General features: G+C 38.2%; 1 protein-coding gene across 3 annotated transcripts in view; it reads left to right on the top strand.

Moving 5' to 3' along the window:
- The window catches only part of ell3 (elongation factor for RNA polymerase II 3), a 60964-nt gene that overhangs the window by 4265 nt on the left and 39274 nt on the right, over window positions 1–17425 (top strand). For all 3 annotated transcript variants that reach the window (XM_033050685.1, XM_033050683.1, XM_033050684.1), the window contains exon 2: window positions 3844–3891. In XM_033050685.1, coding sequence (XP_032906576.1) covers window positions 3844–3891 — 48 coding nt within the window. The remainder of the gene's footprint in view (window positions 1–3843; window positions 3892–17425) is intronic.

Below are 17425 nucleotides of genomic sequence, written 5' to 3'. Positions count from 1 at the left end.
GCTACCTGGGGTGAAGTGTTTCAACTGTGAGGAAAACATAGGTGGTCTGTTTTTTTTCTGTGGAGTGGAGAAGCCTGGGGGAGCTCGGATTGAGGTGTAGAAAATTGAGGGGCATGGATTGAGCAGATGGTGAGAAACCTTTCAACTTTGTGGAGGTGGCTGTGACTAGAGGAGATGGGTTTCGGTTAAAGGATAGGAAATATAGATACTTTGAAATTGCTTAAGTATTTAGCTGCGCATCATTCGAGACTTTGAGTTTAAGAGTCAGAAAGACATATTTCAGCTTTATAAAACTTTGGTGAGGCCACATTTGGAGTATAATGTGCCCGTTTTGGTCACCCCATTACAGGAATGATGTGGAGGCTTTCTGGAGTGTTGGAGGAATGAGGACAGACCTGATGGAAATTTATGAAATCATAAGAGGCAGAGATAGTGTGGACAGTTAGAGCCTTTTTGCCATGTGGAAAGATAAAACACCGAAGAGCACATAGCTTTACGGTTAGAGAGGAAAAACTTTTATCCATATTGCCACCGTGCTTTGTATTGATGTGACACTTGGGTGAAATACATGTGTAGAACATCAACTGGATTTTCCTCGTGGTTATCTCAACAAAAAAATTCTCATTATTTAAGTTTATCTTTAACAAACAAATTCTGCCTTCCCTAATCAATTCACATGTGTCCAAAAGACCGCTGATATTGATCATCAATCCTAAACATCTGTAGAATTACATATGTTTTGTTCAAGTCCATGTTTGTTAAAAGATCTATCTGACAATTTTACGATTATGTTTTCAAATGATTTAATGTTTAATTTAAACATTAAGCTTTCACAATACTACCTAAAGTGCCGTCATTTACATTGTAATTGGAATTTTCTATTTGTTCGTAACGGCTCCCCTTTGTGAGATTTCCTTGGCTGTGCTTTTAAACTGTAACAGAGTTATCATTTGCTTCAGCTGGTAAAGACCATTGATAGATTATCCAGAGATAGTTAGGAACACATTCAAAAGTGATTCAATTCATCTCCTTCATGGTTTCTTGAACAAGACTGCTGTTGCTCTCAAGGAAAAAGAGCAATTTAAATGGAAAAAATCCATCTATATTGGAAATATACAGGCATGTAAGCTGAGAACATTGAGCCAAACATACTTCCCTTTTTTTTGAGCAATGTCCCTCTGATATTTATCATTGTGCTAATTACCATTGATATCTGCTCTTTACCATTGTGATTCGGACATGGAGCACAGTAATTTTAGAACGATGGTGCGGTGCAGTTAAGGGAGCATTACTTTCAGGACAACAGCATAAAGAGTACACAAAAATAAGTGTGCCATATAAATAGGTCTTGATTTTTTTTTAAAGGGTATTTTTGTAGCAACGCTGCACTTTGGCTGGCTCGGTGGCATTGATGGAAAAAGATACTGCCTGACCCACTGAGTTAGTGTTTTCTGTTTTTATTTACCATTGATTTCATGTTGATTCTGGTTTTTATTCAGAGCACAAATCTGTGTTGATGTGAAAATTGTGCTTGCATTAAAAAAACTAGGATATAATTGGCTGGCTCAATTATCTTTAATTATTTCTGCCAATGAAATAAAACTTTCACCGTGAAATCTTTTCACCAGGATAATACACCTTGCACACCTAAAACTTCAGGAGTTGTGCCACAAATTGGGATAAAGCAGGTTTCAGTATAGAATACTTTACTTTTCATTTCACTGCACATCTCGTATGTGTATGTGACGAATAAACTTGACTTGACTTGAGAAAGACTGCCAGATTCACCCACTGTTTGAAAATGTTGGTAAACAGAATGTTTAGTTGATGCTTTCGAACTTCTCTATCCTCTCCTCCAAACCAAAAGTTTGCTTATTTTGAGTTAAAGAAGTTCACAGTTTCTAATGAATCAAACGGAATGAAAGAAAAAAATTAGGACATTTGTTTTTGGTAAAATGGTTCATTTAGTAGTCGGAATCTGTGATGTGGTTATGAATTTTCACTTGGCTCCAATTTTAACTCTTAAGTACTTAAATATTGAACTCGCCTGCATTCTCAATATTTATGTAAATTTTTAGCAACTATTGTTATCTGAGAAAATTGCCCTTTTGTTTACAATCCTAATTCCATGGCATATTTAAGTAGAGACTGAAGGTAAATTGGCTATTCAACTGGAGGAACATCGTAAATAAATCTGATTCTGTGTTTGTTTTTAGACTTCTATTTTGTTTAGTAAATCAGTTATTACAGATCAAAAGATCAAATGGCAGTAATCCAGGCTTTGTTTTTCATTTTCTAGTACACAAATTCTGAGGTGAATTTTAATTGTTGCTGTATAAACTAAATTTTGTGGCTCAATATTTATGTTGTGTAATAAAATTACTCTGAGCGTCAGTGAAGACTTGTTACACTATTTGCTGTTGGTTGTTGGCCAAAATCGTAGGTAGAGAAACATTTGGAGTTTCATATGCTATTTGACCTGAAATAGGTCTAATTGTGCATTATGCAGGATTTCACTCAGAAATACAGTTGCCTTGTTGCACTCTGCTTTTAGCCGTTAAAATGATTTGCTTGATGTTTGCTCGTGAATTTTGCCTCAGTAAAATGGAAACAGTTCTTCAGATTAGCTTACACTGTAATCAATCATAGCTATACACATGGGAAGTTCAGAATATTGGGTACTCGTAACAAATGGCACGCGCAAAGGATCTAAGAGAGTTTATATTGAAATATTTAGTTTGGATGTGTTTTGCAGCTAAGGGCTCAAATTATATTTTTCAGATTTCCGTTGTGATAATCTTTAAATAGAGGAGACGAAAATTAATTCTACATTTTGTGGTGGTGAAGTTGCCCAATGGACTTTGAGATTACAGAAAAATATTTTCGTTTATTAATAAGTTTTAGTTTTCCTTGCATTGGTCTGGGAGTGAAATACATACTGTCCATTAAATAAGTAATCTGTTCTGCACATTAAAAATGGAATTTAGAATAGGAATTTAATATTTTTCTAACAAAATATCTTAAGCATTTCACAGGAATAAGCATTTATTTTGGAAGTCGGTAAGATATAGGGCATCCAGATTGCTGTGAGATGAATGAAAGTTGAATCTTTTTATGATGTGAATTGAGATAGGAATGTTGACCAAGAATTTAACAGGCAGGTAGAACCTTGATTTAATATTCCATCCATAAACTCTGAACCATTGAAGTATGTTTTCTAGTACATACGTACAGAAAGCATTTAACATAAATGCCACTATGACCCATCTATTTCAGTCTTGCCTTAGACATTATCCATGGCTGTGTGCAATTCTGATAGCATTTTGAAACATTGTAATTGTTGAGCTTCACACTCGTTGATTATGGTTTTATTAATCTTGTGTAAGACAACAGTGAATTGAGCAATTTTGGTAATACATGTTATTTTAAAACATGGTGTATATTCATTTATTTTAGTAGTTTAATATATTATGTGGAAACGAAGTAGAGGAGACAAAATCATTTTCTAAATGATTTGTTTTGAGAATTATACAAGGAATTGACAAAATGTTTCCAGATAATTCCTCACAATAGTTACGTATCCAAAGTTAAAATAAAACTAGGAGTGTAAACAATTATAATTATTTTTGAAACAATGATTAGTAAAGCTACGTCGATTAGCAGTAAATGCAGCTATTGTCAGCAAATTCTACACTTGTAAATGAATTAAAAATGTATTCAAACCTACAAAGATTAATTTAACCTATCATTTTGGGGAAAGTTGACGGAAGGTTCTCCTTCCATGTTGTACAACTCTTTTAAAAACTTGGATTCTTTAAAACTAAAAGTTACTTTCTTTCCTAGGCTTCCTTACCAAATCAACCTGTCATCTGCTTTCAAGGAAAACAGGGAGTAAGTACCATCTTTAAGTATTTTCTTCAGTTAACTCTTCAGCTTTTTAAATGCGCTAATTTTGGTGAATTTTCTGATGGGAAAGCTGCACATTTAATTCTGTTTGTACATAATATCAGCATGATGTAATGTAAGACCTATCATGACGGGCATCCCAAACCATCAACACGGAATTAATTACTTTGAATTGTGTGTTTTTACAATAGGCAAATTCAGCTGCCAGTTTGCACCACAAATATTTTACAAATGGGTAACCAGATAATTTGCGTTTGATGATGTTGGCTGAGAAAGAAAAGCTGCACAGGGCATTGGAGAACTTTTCCAAATCATATTTTCATTTCAGTGCTCTATGATTTAAAATATAATTCTGAATTAAGAAAGCAGCTGAGATTTTGGTTAGTTGATTTTGATGCCAAGGGTATTAATCTAGTCAATGCTGTACATGTAACAAGTCTGATGGTCAGAAATTAGAATGGTTCTGAGAGGAGGTATAAATAAGTTATTGTAGTGCGTAAGAAATCAAGTAGAGATAGCAGCATTAGGAATAAAGTGAGTTCAGATGAGAAAATAAAAATTCCTATTGGTGAAATTCAATCTGAATCGATGTATGTTGAACACTTCATTTCTTTTACCTCACCGCTTTATGCAAAATTGTCATTGCGGCTGATAGACTTGTGGCAGAATAATCCCTGTCCTGTTAGATAACCACAGAGTAGAAAAATACGTTTATAAACATATTTTGGAAATTACTCTTAGTAGGAATATAATTAATTTGCATTTGGTCAGTTTGCCAAGTTAGATATTAACTTTATTTAAATTTATGATTATAGTCAAAGAATATTCAATATGTAAACCATCAAAATAACTAGTTAACCTGTACCTGAACTCCATCTATCTGTCTTTCTTCTTTAACTAACAACAAATATCAACGAGAGTTTAGAAATCTTTAATTGATTGTGCCTTGAGTGTTTTTTTTGTTTGCTTGTGTGTGTTTGTGAGATGAGAGGAAACCATTTCAAATTTCTGTTTACCATTTGCCTCCAGAATGAGCTTAAACTAAATGTAGGCATTGCAGCTTGATCTCGAATCTTTCACCAGCTGTAGCTCTAGGGCCAATTGTCAGAAGATATTCTGTCAATTGAAATACAAAGCTTTAATGTCTACATTGTATCTCCAACCTTCTAATCAGTTTTGCACATATATTAGTAGGTTGCCCCATTTCCCTTCGTCATTATTGCACTTTCATGTCGGTCACTGATGGGATGTTATCATGACCAAAACTAACAAACATTTTGAAGCATTGTGGAGGAAAGTTTTCCTGGGAGTGTTCATTGTGTGTACTCATGACACAAATAAGCCTTCATACACAATGCTTGCCTGGGACACAAAGTTCTGGGGTAACTCAGCGAGTCAGGCAGCATCTCTGGAGAACATGGATAGGTGACGTTTCACTGAGTGCTGGAGTAACTCAGCGGGTAAGGCAGCATCTCTGGAGAACATGGATGGGTGACGTTTCACTGAGTGCTGGAGTAACTCAGCGGGAAGGCAGCATCTCCGGAGAACATGGGTAGGTGACGTTTCAGGTCAACATCCGTCAAACTGGCGAGGACACCTTCCCATAGAAAAAGGCTGAAGTCTGAAGTAGGGTCTCGACCCGAAATGTCACCTATCCATGTTATCCGGTGATGCTGCCTGACCTGCTGAGTTACGTCAGCACTTTGTGTCCTTTTGTGTATTAACCAGCATCTGCAGTTTTTTGTTTCTACATTGCTGAACTGGGACCAGTCTCCGATGAGCAACTTCTTTCTGATGAAAATCATTAACCTGAAGTGATAGCTCTGTTTCTCTCAATTGATTCTTGGAATTTTTATTGTTATCCCTTTTTCCTCAGCATTGCTGACCCGAATCCTATTCTGGATCCTGACCCAGATGATAAGCATAGATTTGTTGCTCTTATTCTTCTCTATCACTCCACGCACACATTGCTGATCCTTCATTTACAAGTTACGATCTTATTTTCAGATCCACATCCACATCTAAACTCAACTGACACCACAATGACTCCCTCCTGGCCCTGGATCTGGCTTGTAAAATTCCTTTCACAATCATTCCCTCCCTCAGTCACTTAATCTGTTGAGCAAAACATCCCATGGCTGCAGTTGGACCTCTGGTCATTGGCCCTCACTCCCTCCCTTCCCACCCAGGGTCACACTGGGTCCTTTGAGACTGGTTTGCACACTTTGAACAATAGCAAATATTACATTCCTTTTAAATACCGATGATGCCTTGAGCCATGGGCCGTACAGAAGCTTGCGATGGCAGATTTATGACGGAAATAACCATTGGCTAGACACACCCATACCATGTGGGTGTACCAGAATTTTTAGGCCCATCTTTTTTGGCAACTTTCCTGTTGGCTACAATGGTAGGCAAAGTCTTTGATCTTGATATCAACCTCCCAGGCTAACTTGAATATTTTGGGGTGACTTCAGGTGAGATTACCACCTGGTGTCGTGCATTGGAAATGAAATAAATCAGATATCTGCAGTTACTGAGGAAGAGTCCAACAATTTTAAATTGTTAGCTATCAGATGAAAAGTATGAAACTATTATGCTCTTTGGATCATTTAACCTCATCCTTCTACCCCAATATCTTAAGGCATTGTGCTCCAGAATTGCTTTAAATTCACAGAGGCCAGGATCATTGTATTATAGATTAAACATTAAATGCTGCACTTCTGCATTTTCACAGCAGTTTTGTTAAACCTGCAGCCCTTATTAGAGTAGATTTATGAAACAGCCACTGTCATGGAAGTAGCTGTAAGCTGGCAGACCCGCTTTCTACCTGAATTCTTACTGGCACTTGCCCAGGTTCTTATTCAACAGAATTAGATAGATAGATAGATAGATAGATATAAGATAGATATAATTTATTGCCACACAACCAGGGTCGGTGGAAATTTGGGTTGAATTACTCATGGAACTTAACCCTGCTACACCCTGTTAACTAAACCTTAATAATCTAGACACATTGAAAACTCTATTTTTAATTTTAAAACATATTTTGGAACAATCTTATCCACCTGGTGGCGCCGTCAGCGATGGCAGCCTCGCCAACGGTCTGTCTGTCTTTTCGTCTTTTTTGTTATTTTTAGTGTGCTTTATAAAGTTTCTGTTAATGTTCTCTGGTTTGTTTTATGTGGGGGGTGGGGGAAGGGGCCGAGGGAAACTTTTTGCAATCTCTTACCTTGCCGGAGATGCGATTGTTTTAATGGATCGTATCTCCGGTTGCTCTGTGGCCTAATGATGGAGCTGGAGGCCTTGCTCGAGACTGACTTGAGCCCCACCGCGGCGCTGTGGACTTACCATTGGAGCCTGCGATCCCTTGCCTGGGATCGACGCTCCAAATGCGGCCTGCGGATTTCAGCATCGACGAGCTCGCAGTCTCGGGTAGAGACTGATGTCGGGAAGCACCAAAGTCGCAGGAGGTTCGACTAGCCCCGACCCGGGGTCCAATCGCCCGGCGATCGGGGAGCTAATATCCTCCCGATGCGGGAGCTTGATCACCCCAACACGGAGGGCCCAACCACCGGCTACCGAAGCCAATATCGCCCCGACAACGGAAGGCTCGAGGCCCCCGACCGCGGGAGAATAAAGAGGGGAAGAGATTGAACTTTTTTTCCGCCTTCCATCACAGTGAGGAATGTGGAGGAATCACTGGTGGATGTTTGTTAAAGTGTATTTTGTGTGTTTTGCTTTTTATTGGTATGGCTGTGTGGCAAATCGAATTCCTTGTATGTTGCAAAACATACTTGGCTAACAAAGTATGATTTGGGGGGTTATTTGCTTTTTTTGTGGTGACCAACATTCAATTAGCTATGTTAAGAGTTTTCATCATGTGATAAAACTTGAAAACTTGAACACACTTTCCCACCCTTGCAACGATTTGAAGACATCCTCTATGTGTTAGAAAGCGTGCAGAGAAGACATACATGGATGTAGCAATGTTACAAAATTTTGAGATTTTAAAAATCAAGTCTGCAATTTATCCCACCAGATAAAGCATAAAAATAAGTTTAATTTGACACCTAATTCACTTTCATATCTCAAGTATTTAAAAAGTTATGGCCATTTTCATACTCGGAAATGAGCATCTTGCATCTTGGGGTCTGAAGAAGGGTTTCGGCCCGAAACGTCGCCTATTTCCTTCGCTCCATAGATGCTGCTGCACCCGCTGAGTTTCCCCAGCAATTTTGTGTACCTTCGATATTCCAGCATCTGCAGTTCCTTTTTGAACATCTTGTTCCCTATTGATTTTCTATGGACATAACAAAAAAGCTGTGATCGTGAACAGTCAAAAGCCCATAACTTTCTTAAAAATTAAGAGAACTGAATGAAATTTTCAGTTATCATAGATTGAAGCATTCTGAAACAAATATAAAATAATCTTACTTGGATGACCTGAAATTAAAGCATATAATTAGTTAGTTACCTAATTGTAGCTAATTTCAGACTTCAATTACTAGATCTAAACATCTATCCATTTCTTAATAAATTATTCACATTTTTAAATAGCCTAAATGTCCAAATAATATTCACAAATAATTCACAATAAAACATGATTTTTAAATCTCATTTACATTAATTTATAGGCCAAATGGAAGGAATTCAGTGTTCAATTGCTGTAAATAAATGCCCATTTTAAATCAGCTTTCCAGTGGGTCCCTGTGGAACGCGCTGGTTTAGAACGTTCACATTGCGGTAGATTTGTGCCCCCAAATGCCCAGAAAAATACTGCGGGATATAATGGGCCCAAAATGAGCTACTCGCAATATTAAACTTTGTATAAAGGGATCTTAAGAAGCCCTTTTTAATGTAAAAATATACAGCCTACCTTCAGTTGTCTGCTTTATGAGACCCTGCGGTTGCTGGTGGTCGCGGGTTTATAGATTGATTTTTAAACTACTATAACTATTATTCAAGGCCTTTAAAACTAATAATAGCTTTTGCGACGGGGTCTTTCAGCGATTTTTCGTTAATAATTTACTAGGCTGAACATCTTCGATTGGAACAGCCTAGAGAAAATCGCGTTTTAAACCCGCCCCCTCTAAACGGCGCCAAAATAGCGCACACCCGCAGCGACAGATTTTCAGCGACGCTTCAGGTAGGCTTTGCAACATACCTAATGGATGTTGCCAGGAGTTGAGGGTCTGAGCTAAATGGAGAGATTGAGCAGGCTGGTAGTATGAGGTTGCAAAATGCAGAGCTGAAAGACATGCAGTCTGGGCATGTCCTTCACTCCCAGAGGGGGACAAATGAGGAGAAAAAACAAACATCATGACTCGGGCAGATTATTGCCTTTACTGAGGGTTATCCAAAACATGCAAGACTGAAAGTATGGATTGTAGTGGTGACCAGAAAGGAAGAGAGACATAAACATGATGGTTACAAGAGTTTGGATGTAAGGCTGAAGGATGCATCAAATTTAAGAAGAGTTGTGACTGGAAGATTTCAGAATTGTGGGAAAACACTGACTCAAGATCTTTAACAACTTTAAAGGTAGCGCATTGATTCTGCTGAATGTGATTGATTATGATTAATGTCTTACATTTTCAACTTATGAAGAGGCAATGGCAGCCTAATTAAATTTCATTGTGAAAAAAATACCAGAATCATAATGAGGGCAAGTTACTTATTGACCTTTTATTACATATAACCAGGTTCCTGACATAGAGTCTGTCAAAAGTCAAGTCTGTAGGAGGAACTGCAGATGCTGGTTTACACCGATCATAGACACAAAAAGCTGGAGTAACTCAGCTGGGCAGACAGCATCTCTGGATAGAAGGAATTGGTGACGTTTCGGTTTGATCCTTCTCTCGACCCTTCACCCATTCCTTTTCTCCAGAGATGCTGCCTGTCCAGCTTAGTTACTCCAGCTTTTTGTGTCTACTGTCAAAAGTCGTCAAGAATGTTTTATTGTCCTAAAACAGAACAATTAAATTCTAACTTGCAGTAGCACAACAAATATGTAAACATAGTACTCTGTAAACACCATAATAAACAACAAAAAAGTTCAATATATAAAAAAAAAAGAACAAACAGTAATAGTGCAAAGCCAAAAACAATGGCCCTCAAATCTATGTAGTTCAGAGCTTATTTGGAGGTTGTAGTGTTTAATAATAGTGGTTGTAATCTGAAGAGTAGTGATATATATATATTGCAGCTGTACAAATGTATCAGTGTACACAATGTAATGATTTTGATAACTTTTTAAAAAGGCAGGGACAAGACTTTATAAAAGAAATGAAGACAACATAGCTGATCAACAAAACTTGTATAGCTCAGAGCTCCAAAGGCTGAATTGGTCATCTTTAAGAGTAAAGTGTGATATTTAAAAAAAAAAGTGATTTAATAATTTTAATAATGGATGTAAATATGACCGTGATTAAATATGCTTACCAAATTTCTGTTTTAATACAAAGGAAATCCTCAAAAATCTTGGTCATATGAGATTACACTTAATTTTATTACAATGCAGTGCCTATAAATCCATCAAACCAATGATTTTCGATATCTTATCCATTTTGAGCTCTCCCTTCAACATCTTCCATGTCTGTTCTCTGCATGCCAGAATGTTGCTTGAGGCAGCCAAATTAACACCATTTGAAAAAAACGTTCAGGCCTGTGTAGACAAAATGTTTAAGAAAGACTGTAGTCTGTTGCAATTGATTCTGCAAATCTGGAGTATGTTAACTCATTTCTTATTAGTTAATAAAAAATTCACTTTTGGGAATTAAAAAAAAATCTGTTTTCATAACATACTGCCACATTTTAGAGTTTAAGTACTGGTAGTTCACACAGAATTCACTTCATTCTTCAAAAAATGAATGAATTTGACGGTAATATATTGCTGGCAAATGTTCATTCATTGAATTTCATAACAGACCATTAATAGCAGAGACTAATTAACTTGACACAGGATACACTAAGGCAGTTGTCATTAATTCCCTCACCTTGCATCTTTTTACATTTCCCCACTTGCTAGGGTAGCCTGTTGGTTCATATTTATGGAAGGGGAATGCCTGGAAGTTTATAAAAGCTTATTAAATAATCTTATTATAAAAGTTTACAAAGGGATGGATTGTGCCAGTACTGGTTCTGTGTTTGGAGGTGATGTCAGTAATCAGCAGAGCCTGCCTGAAGCAACTGTAGTGAGTTTGCCTTGTTGATCCTCTGCACCCTTTAGTTGTGCAACTGTGCCTCGAGCACTGTAGTGTACATGCCTCAAGATCATTAATGTTACTACTTTAAATAAGATCAAAGTGTGGTTGTCTGTTATATTATATGCTTATTAATGAGGTGGTATAGATATGTTATTACAAGATAAAATAAGATCTATTCTGGGTGTAGTCTTTCATTGCTGTACATATGTCTTAGGCAGATATCACAGAAAATGTATATTCTCTGACAAAATCAGTAAAGAATTACATTTACATTTACAGAAAATCTTGATCTGCAACATTGTTCATGTATGCTGTAGACCTTTAGAAAATCTTTGCCTTGCACCTGGAAGGAATTGAATAATTAGTGAAGCTCTGGTATATTGCTGAAGGCACTAAAGGGCCTGTCCCACTTGGGCGTCATTTGCGCGTCATGCAGATGGCGGATGAAGATTTTGTACATCCCAAAATCCTGGGGCGCCGTGCGCGACCATGCGTCACTGCCTACGTCACCACGCACCATGCGTGCATAATGCGCACCATGCGAGCATCACGTGCGTGTCACAATGCGTGCGTCATGATGCGTAAATGGCGCCTAAGTGGGACAGGCCCTTAAGTGTACTTTTGATTATCCAAACTCGGAGTGTGTAAAAGCATTCATAAAACATTGATCATGTTGGATTTTAACTTGCTTGGCATAACCCACTAACTTTGTGTATGTCTGTCAACCTTTGTACTTGTGTTATGTAATGCATGTTACTTTTCACCCCTGCATGCATGGCATGTTTTGCAATTTGAACAGTTAAATCATTGGCACACGATGACCTGAATTTTCATGTTGGAGCTGGAATAAATATTTTGTTCTGTGACTTCATTTAAAACTTAGACCTACCTACATTTGAAGAGATCTTGAGTGTAAGAAGACATATGAAACTGCCTATGTGCAAAAATGGGAGAGCTGCTGGAGGAATTCAGCAGGTCAGGACTGGTCCAGATGAAGGGTCCCGATCCGATCGTCAACTATCAATTTATTTCCACAGATTCTGCCTGACCTGCTGAGTTCTTCCAACGGATCACTATTTTTCTGGAACTCTCATCATGAATGAGTAGGGTAATGGGATTGCTCTACCAAGAGCTAGCATAGATTGTGTGGACCAAATAGCTGCCACTTTTGCTTTAATAATTCTGTTATATTCTCTTTTTGAATAGAGGGATCAGTCAACAGCAACTTACAATTATTACATTTTCAGTGGGATACCTTTGCTATTAGTTACCATCATTGACTTTTCTGTAACATTCTGTGCAAATCAAGTAACTTCTTAAAACTAACAGGTGTGCCAAAAATAGGTTGCTGACTATGAAATAAACAGGCAGGTTTCCAACTATAAAACTTAGCAGCAAATTTTGTGCAACTTGCTTCTAGTTTCATAAACATCTCATACATTTGAACATAATGGCATAAAAGGGCAGAAATTTTACCAGTGTTTTAAATATCTGAAAAGTATGCAATGAAGTAGGCGCTTAAATACCATGAACCTTGTAAAGCATATTTCAAATTCCCACATATTTGTGAGATAATGGCATTTAGAATAAAATGTGCTCATAGACAATTACTGTTCCTGGACCAGCTTTTTCACATAACACATAAAACATAACACATGTATTTTTAAATAAACAGCTTAGCATAATCATTTCACTCAGGCCTTGCCTACCAAACAATTTTCAGGGTATTTACTGAATGGCTAGTTTGTAAATATTTCTTATTTTTCTTATTTTTCTGATTTAAAAAAAAAGCTGATTTCAAAATATTAAGTATTTATTTAATTATTGCAAATTCTGAGATGAACTGAGTTCCAGATAAGCTGTGGTCTGCGAATATGTTTGTAGCAAAGATTGGTTTGTAGTGACATTCATAACAAGTGCAGTTGCTGAACAGGGTCAAGTTCTGAGCTGCAGTACTAGCAAGTATGCCCTCCTTCACACAAACCAAAGAGAATCAGAGACACTTTGCATGGCAATCATAATTATTTATTATTTTTACAATGAAATAATAATGTTTTCTGAAATTAATAAATAAATTAAATGTGATTTCATGTAAGATGTCTCGCAAACAATTTATCTCGGAAATGCTGATATCGGCTGAAGGATTTTCTGTAAAGCCTGGAATTTGAGCAAATCCTGAAATTTCCGTTAATTTCATAAAAACGACCATGTTCATTGTTATGTTAATACCACCACAATATGTGGACTTGTCATCTGACATAAGAACTAGATCTTCAATTTTTTATTCATTAATTTATGATTCATTTAGGGGGCGCTGTCCTGTGCACGGCTGCCCTGCGAGCAGTTGTCGGTCTTTTCACCGTTTTATTTTTATTTTTAGTTAGTTAAAGTGTTTTGTTTGGAGGTCTAGACTTTTTTGTGTGGAGGGGGGGGGGGAGGGGGAAACTGCCTTTCAGGGTCTCTACCTGGTCGGAGAGGCAGCTTTTCTCCGGGCTGCAGCTTCGACCCGTCCTCGCGGCCTACCAGCGGGCCTGGAGCGACGTTTCCTGTCGCGGACCGCCCAGAACCTCGGCTTCGGCGGCGGCACAGTGCTGGAGCGCTATCGTGGAGCGGGCGATGCCTTGCCTGGGTCGCCGCGCTGGAGCTCCGGTGAGCTGAGACCGCCGGGTAAAACATCGCGGAGCTGCGGGACTGTGGAGAGGCCAGCTGCGGGCGGCGGCGCTGAACTTTACACCGGGAACCTGGGATCTCGCGACGAGATCGCCAGTTGTGGAGCTCCAACCGGCGCGGCCTTGTCAGCTTCGGAAGCCGCGGCCTCCAGTACGGAGGCGGCCGTTCCAGGGTTCCCATGCCGCTGTGAGGACTCTCCCGACGCCGGAGCACCACCACCCGGCGAGAACGGCCAGGAACATCGGGCCTCCGTAGAGGCAACTGTGGAGGCCTCAATAGGCCCGACTATGGGTGAACTGGGGTTGGGGACTGGACTTTGTGCCTTCCCTCATGGTGGGAGCCATTGTGGGGGGATGTTCTTTGTGTTTAAGACTCTCATTGGTGTTATGTCTGTATTCTTTCTTTGTGTGCTGCAAAATGGCAAAAAGCATTTCACTTCATTACACCTTGGTGTATGTGAATGTGACCAATAAAATACCTTTGATACCTTCATGAAAAAACATAGTTTTTGTGTTTGAGTCTTTATTTGGTGGCTGCAATACAGAAGATAAAATAAATCACAATTGCTGTTGTATTCCCTGTTTGGAAGTTGCCATTATTTGTATAGGAAGGAACTTTAGATGCTGGTTTACGTTGAAGATAGACACAAAATGCTGGAGTAACTCAGCGAGACAGTAACATCTCCGGCGAGCAGGAATGGGTGACGTTTAGGGTCAAGACCTTTCTTCAGATTGAGTCAGTCTCTCTGTTTCTCCAGAGATGCTGCCTGTCCGGCTGAGTTACTCCAGCATTTTATACCTATCTTCACCATTTTTTGTATGTAGGTTTGGAAAATCAGTGCTATTTCACACAGAACATTTGGAAGATCTTAGTAACTCATTTAACAGTCAGCCTCTCCCATACCAACTGTGCCTTCTTCACAGGTACAAGGTGAAGCTGAAATGTAGAAATGCCACCACCCTTTCTACAACACCCTGAATTGAATGGTTGTGGTTTCGTCAGAACTGGGGCAGAATATCTCGTTCAATCAGCACTTCATAACAAGGTTATTTAAGGTGGTGCTTCACCACGATTCTTTCAAAAACAAGGAGGAATTGGCAGTAATCACTGGATTTGCCTGCAATGTCCTCATCTTGTGTGTGATTTTTTTTGTTGTTGTAAAAATCATGGATCCTATTCTCACCTGGCACCTGTACAAACAGATCATTGACGAGAGCGCAGCTGAGGGAACCATGGGTTAATTTAAGAAACCTATATTTATACTGTTTTGTTTCTCTATCCAGGACCCTGAAGAAAATAATAGGGCCCCTGCTGCTGTTCAAGCTGGGATCAGGCTTGGCACACGTTAGGAACCTGGGATTTACTTGATCTTGAGACTCAGCTGCTCACCAATTTAATCAGCCGGGCCTTTTGTGCAATAACTTAATTTTAATAAGAGGCTCAGTAAAGGATGAGCACACTTTACAAAGAGCAAAAGTTTAACAGAATAAAATATCTCAGTAAAATATTAATTGTTGCAATCTAACTTCTGGCATGGTATCTACACTATTAATTGATTAGTTTTAAAAGCCTCTTTGATGGAATGATGTTTTGTATAATCTGTTTGACAAGAAAAGCCCATGGGTGTGCTTTCAGTTGCTATTTAAAGAAGAAATCTGGCTAGGGAATTGTGCTGATAACAAAAACTATTCATGCAAACCAGTCGCCGGGAGGAGTGGCACTATACCTGACATGCAGAAACAGAATAGAGCATAAGCTTGTAACAACAAGAATGAGGCTACTCAAGCATTTATTTTTCAGAAAAACAATTGCAAAGTTTCTTACAACATTGCTGCTTAAAATTTTCATTTGGGGTTGAATAAATACGTCACATCTTATTTAACATTTTTGATTGTCCTTGCACTGTTTAAAATACTCTGGATTATATTTTAATGCTTTGCATTTTTATAGATCCTGTTCTTTAGAATGGTGTGGTACAGATAAGCTTACAAATGAACACAGGGATGGCTTATTTTAGTTATGGGGAGAAACTTAGTAGGTTGGGTTTGTTTCCTTTGAATCAGAGGAGGCTGAGAGAGGATCTGACCTGATAGATATACAAAACATGAGAGTAAGGGTAGATGATGAGAAACATTTCCTTGTGGCAGAAGTGCTTAAGACGATAGGTTGTAGGTTTAAAGTGAAATGTATATTTATAAAGGGAATCTGAGGAGGATTATTTTTCCCTCAGAGGGTGTTATGATTTGGATTGTACTGCCTGGGAAGGTGGTAGAGGCAGGTACGCTCACATTTCAGAAACGTCTGAATGAACACTTGAATTGCCAAGGCATTATAGGCTACAGACCAAATGCTAGTAAATGGGACTAGTGTTGAGACTTGATGGGCATGATAAACTGAAGGGATTGTTTCTGTCCTGTATGGCTCTATACAGGGAATTATCAGAATATAACAGCTCTCTAGATATGAGACAATATTCTTGTTCATTCTTCTCTGGATAAAACTGAGTTTATTTAAAGGAAAAACAAGTGGCTTGAGATTATGAAAATCATGGTGGACAGAGATCGCCTGACATTACTGTGTGTGTGATATCAAATGCAATATCTCCACAGAATTTATGAGATCATGAAAACAAAGGACAATATTGAAACCTTGCCATAAGTATCAGAATTCATATGTAATTGTTTTTGTTCTGCAAATTGTCCATTGTATGAGAAGACAGGAAATAGACCATATGAGAACGCTAAGTTTAGATAGAATTCCAAGAAGAGGAAACTCCATTATGTGTGGAACTAAACACGATTGCCACGTTTGAATGTGGAAGGTTGTCTTATCTGATTGTGATCCTGGTCTTGGCTGAAGTGCACAGAATTTAAAAAAAAATCAGGAATAATTACAGATTGTGAACTTTTAAAACATACCTAGTTGGCAAACTGATTGAACTATCTTAATTAACTTTTTCTCTCATTTATCTTGTACTAGTGACAGTCTTGCTGGTTGGAAGTTGACTTATATCTTGTATTAAGAAGTGTTATGTCTTTACGTACATGTTTTCAATTCTTAATTTATATTTTAGATATTTTAATGATTGATTTGATTCATTATTTTTTTTAGTCTTTGAATGTTTATAAATGTTGGGACCATTCAGTGCACTTGACAGCTGACTTTAGTTGGTTTTAGTTTTTCCTCACATGTTTGTGGTAAAGCTTGTTCTAGCCCAATCACTTGTTATTTTCTTGTCCTGTAAGGCTAATTGGGGCAGCTTTTGGCAACAAGTTGACATCAACTGATCCAGAAACGACAATATCATACTTAGTAGTTGGGCATTGAATGAAGACAACTCATCTGAAGAAGGGTTTTGGCCCGAAACGTTGCCTGTTTCCTTCGCTCCATAGATGTTGCTGCACCTGCTGAGTTTCTCCAGCTTTTTTGTGTACCTTCATCAGCAACAAGTCCTGGCTATTTGTTGCTCAAATGCTTTCTTTGCATTCAAATGCTTCAGTAGACATCCTATCTCAATAACTTATCCAACACAGTATTCTAGTGGACAAATTACAGCACATATAGTCGTATATGGATATGATCTAATTGCCATTATAGAAATATGGCAGCTGAATGACCAGAATGAGAAACAAAATATTCTA

Source organism: Amblyraja radiata, chromosome 34 (assembly GCF_010909765.2).
Source record: "Amblyraja radiata isolate CabotCenter1 chromosome 34, sAmbRad1.1.pri, whole genome shotgun sequence".
Taxonomy (NCBI): domain Eukaryota; kingdom Metazoa; phylum Chordata; class Chondrichthyes; order Rajiformes; family Rajidae; genus Amblyraja; species Amblyraja radiata.
Note: the sequence above shows the minus strand (reverse complement) of the source record. Positions and strands in the feature narration are given on the sequence as shown.